Source organism: Polistes canadensis, unplaced genomic scaffold (genome assembly GCF_001313835.1).
Source record: "Polistes canadensis isolate GaletaPanama2010 unplaced genomic scaffold, ASM131383v1 scaffold_235, whole genome shotgun sequence".
In the NCBI taxonomy this organism is placed as follows: Eukaryota; Metazoa; Arthropoda; class Insecta; order Hymenoptera; family Vespidae; genus Polistes; species Polistes canadensis.
This window is the reverse complement of record NW_014569782.1, coordinates 163193-166330: the sequence shown is the minus strand read 5'-3', so window position 1 is coordinate 166330 and position 3138 is coordinate 163193. Positions and strand designations below refer to the sequence as shown.

The window sequence follows — 3138 nt, the reverse complement described above, 5'->3', positions numbered from 1 at the left end:
GGGGTGGAGAAAAAAGGAGGAAAAAGATTTTTTAAAGAGGTGAAATGAAGATAGAGAAACTCGCTCGAAAGAAAAACAAAAAGATATAAAGAAGGGGGGGGGGGGAGGTAAATAAAAAGTGAAAGAACGGAAACACAGCGGTACCAACACAGGGTACGATGAGTGGTTTAACGTTACGATAGTAAAAGGAGTTCCGACGTGCGCGTATTATTCCTCTTGTTCTTCTTGCTCGGGTACTCCTCCTCTTCCTCCTCCTTCTCCCCTCTCTTCTTTCCCCGTGGTCATATCAAGGTTCAGAGCTCAGGTAAAGCGTGTACTTTGCGGCAATTAAAGCCCACCTCTCATTACGTCGTTAAGTCATAAACCATACGCGGAGAACTAATCGGCCAGAAGGATCTCCTTCTCCCACGCGTCAAATGCCTGTTAATTTGCCACCGAACGGGGTCTCCCCCCCCTCCTCCTCCTTCCTCCTCCTCATCATTCTCCACCCGATCGGGGCCCCCACCGATCCGATACCATATACGAGAAGAATCTTTTCGAATTCTTACATGAGTGAGAAGGAAAAGGAAATAATGATGAATAAAGATAGCGAAGGATGATCTCTCTTGAGAAATCTACCCCGTATCTTTCTCCATTACGAAGCAAAAGCGATTTTAACCGGCAGTAGGGCATCCATTAAGGGCCTGGGTAGGGGTAATCATGATCGGTAATTTACGATTTTCTTTAGGTTCTTGGTGGTCGGCGAGAGAGATATGTTTAAATATTATTTTCTTTCCTTTCCTTTCTTTCTTTTTTTTCTTTTTTTCTAACCTTCGAAGAATTTCTTTTCTATGTTCGTTAATCGTTATTTCGTATGGTTGTATTTAAAATAATTTTTTGGCCCACGCGAATTATTATTTATCATTATATTTCGTTGTTGTGAACCGAAATATTTTTTATTCGAAGAAATTTCACCTAAAGGAAGAAGAATGATAGAATGGAAGAAGAAGAAGAAGAAAATAGAATGCACGCAATGTGGGATGACGAGTAGTGCATTCTCATATAAGTCGGGGGCCCCTTAGGGCCCAATGGCAATTAACAGGGTGCCCATAACCTGACGGCCTTTTGCGCGAAATTGCACCGAGCACCGACAGTTATTATATATCGAATAGACCATGAGAGATCTTACGGTAGTTCATAGACACCTAAACGTTCCACACACAACTTTGAAAGAAATATTTATTATTATAATATTATATATATATCTCAGAATTGATATAAAAATTCAAATTAATAATATTCGTATGGATTTTAAAAGAATTCAAATGAAAATGATCAAAAGTATTACTAAGAAATCACAATTGATTTCAAAATACATACTTTTTACTCTTTTTTTGTTTAAAAAAAAAAAAACAAAATATATCTATTTGTTCGTCAAATAAATGAATAATCGTTTGATCTTTATTTTTTAAAATTACGAATACACTTGTAGACATTAAGGTAAAGAATTCCGATAAATACTTCCGATAACGTGTTATAAACGTTGCAAAATATGGAAACTCGATACTCATCAGTTACACCTACACATATCTCTACACTTATAGAGGCTTATTATATTATGTACGTTGTACATAATCAACACTTCATTGCATTGCACGATATCGTTTTACTTAACTTGGCATATCTGAACGATTAAAAGTACGTTTCCGCGACGATATCTCGTAGAGTATGTATATATATATATATATATGGTTATTCGTAGGTATTACGAGAGAATGATGATGATGATCATCATCATCATCATCGTTGTCGATGATTATGCCAAGAGCCTCGTAAAATGATCGTAAAACGATACCGAGCTTAACGATCAATTTCCTATAAATCGTTCGATCGATTGTCGATAACTCGATTTGTTTTCTCGAACTATACTCCATGGTTCTTTCGTATATTAGACTACTATAGTTCTGATAAACGCAAATGTATTTATATTCCTTGATTATTGGAAGAAAAAAAAATAAGTAAGGAATTTATAAGAATTAAAATATAAAATACTAATGTGTTATTTCTCGGTATATTTTAATAATAAATAATTTGCATATTCACACCCTAATACTTGTTTCGTATATTCGATTAGTATAAGTTCTGATACACGCAAATGTATTATATATATTCATTGATTATTGAAAAAAAAAAAACAAGTAAGGAATGTATAAGAATTAAAATATAAATAATACTAATGTTATCGGTATATTTTAATAATAAATAATTATTTGCATATTCACACCCCAATACTTGTTTCGTATATTATACTATTATAGTTCTGGTAAACGCAAATGTATATATAATAATAAATGATTTGCATATTCACACCCCAATACTTGTTTCATATATTCGATTTATATAAGTTCTGATACACGCAAACGTATATATATTCATTGATTATTGAAAAAAAAACAAATAAAGAATTTATAAGAATTAAAATATAAAATACTAATGTTATCGGTATATTTTAATAATAAAAAATTTGCATATTCATACCCGAATAATTGTTTCGTATATTCGATTTATATAAGTTCTGATACACGAAAATGTATATATTCCTTGATCATTGTAAATAAGTAAAGAATTTATCGAACTAAAATATAAAATATTAATGTTATCCCTCGGTATATTATATCGTAATAATAAATGATTAATATATTCACCAATACGTCCTGCAATAATTCATGCTCGTCGAGAAGAATCACTTTGCAGTGGAGGAGCCGAGGCCTACGGCTTCCGGTGGGCCTAAGTCCAGGACACAACCACTCCACCACCATAGCGTCTATCGTAGCACTTCTCACTATATTTTTTGTTTCCCCTTTAACACGAATACTTCCCTCCTCTCCTCACCACACCTCTCGGATTACTCCTTCATCCGCTTTCCGGTTTCGTGCATCCTGAAAAATGATATTACCTATCATCAGTAATCATCCAACTTCCTTTTTATTGCCACCGAATTCGGTAAAACACATTTTTATATTGGATTCTATAATCTTAAAAATAATAATGATGATGATGATTATTATTATTATTAATAAATGTGTCACAGGGGTAAGTTGAACAAGTTAAAAATTGTAGAACGTTATTTCGATCTTATTGAACGTTTCGTCCCTTTCA

General features: G+C 33.4%; 1 protein-coding gene across 5 annotated transcripts in view; it reads right to left on the bottom strand.

Annotated features, from left to right (window-relative positions):
• LOC106790407 (band 4.1-like protein 4) overlaps positions 1-3138 on the bottom strand; it is a 45418-nt gene that overhangs the window by 34537 nt on the left and 7743 nt on the right. For all 5 annotated transcript variants that reach the window (XM_014755261.1, XM_014755263.1, XM_014755264.1 and 2 more), the window contains exon 3: positions 2685-2918. In XM_014755261.1, coding sequence (XP_014610747.1) covers positions 2685-2798 — 114 coding nt within the window. In that variant the 5' untranslated portion in view covers positions 2799-2918. The remainder of the gene's footprint in view (positions 1-2684; positions 2919-3138) is intronic.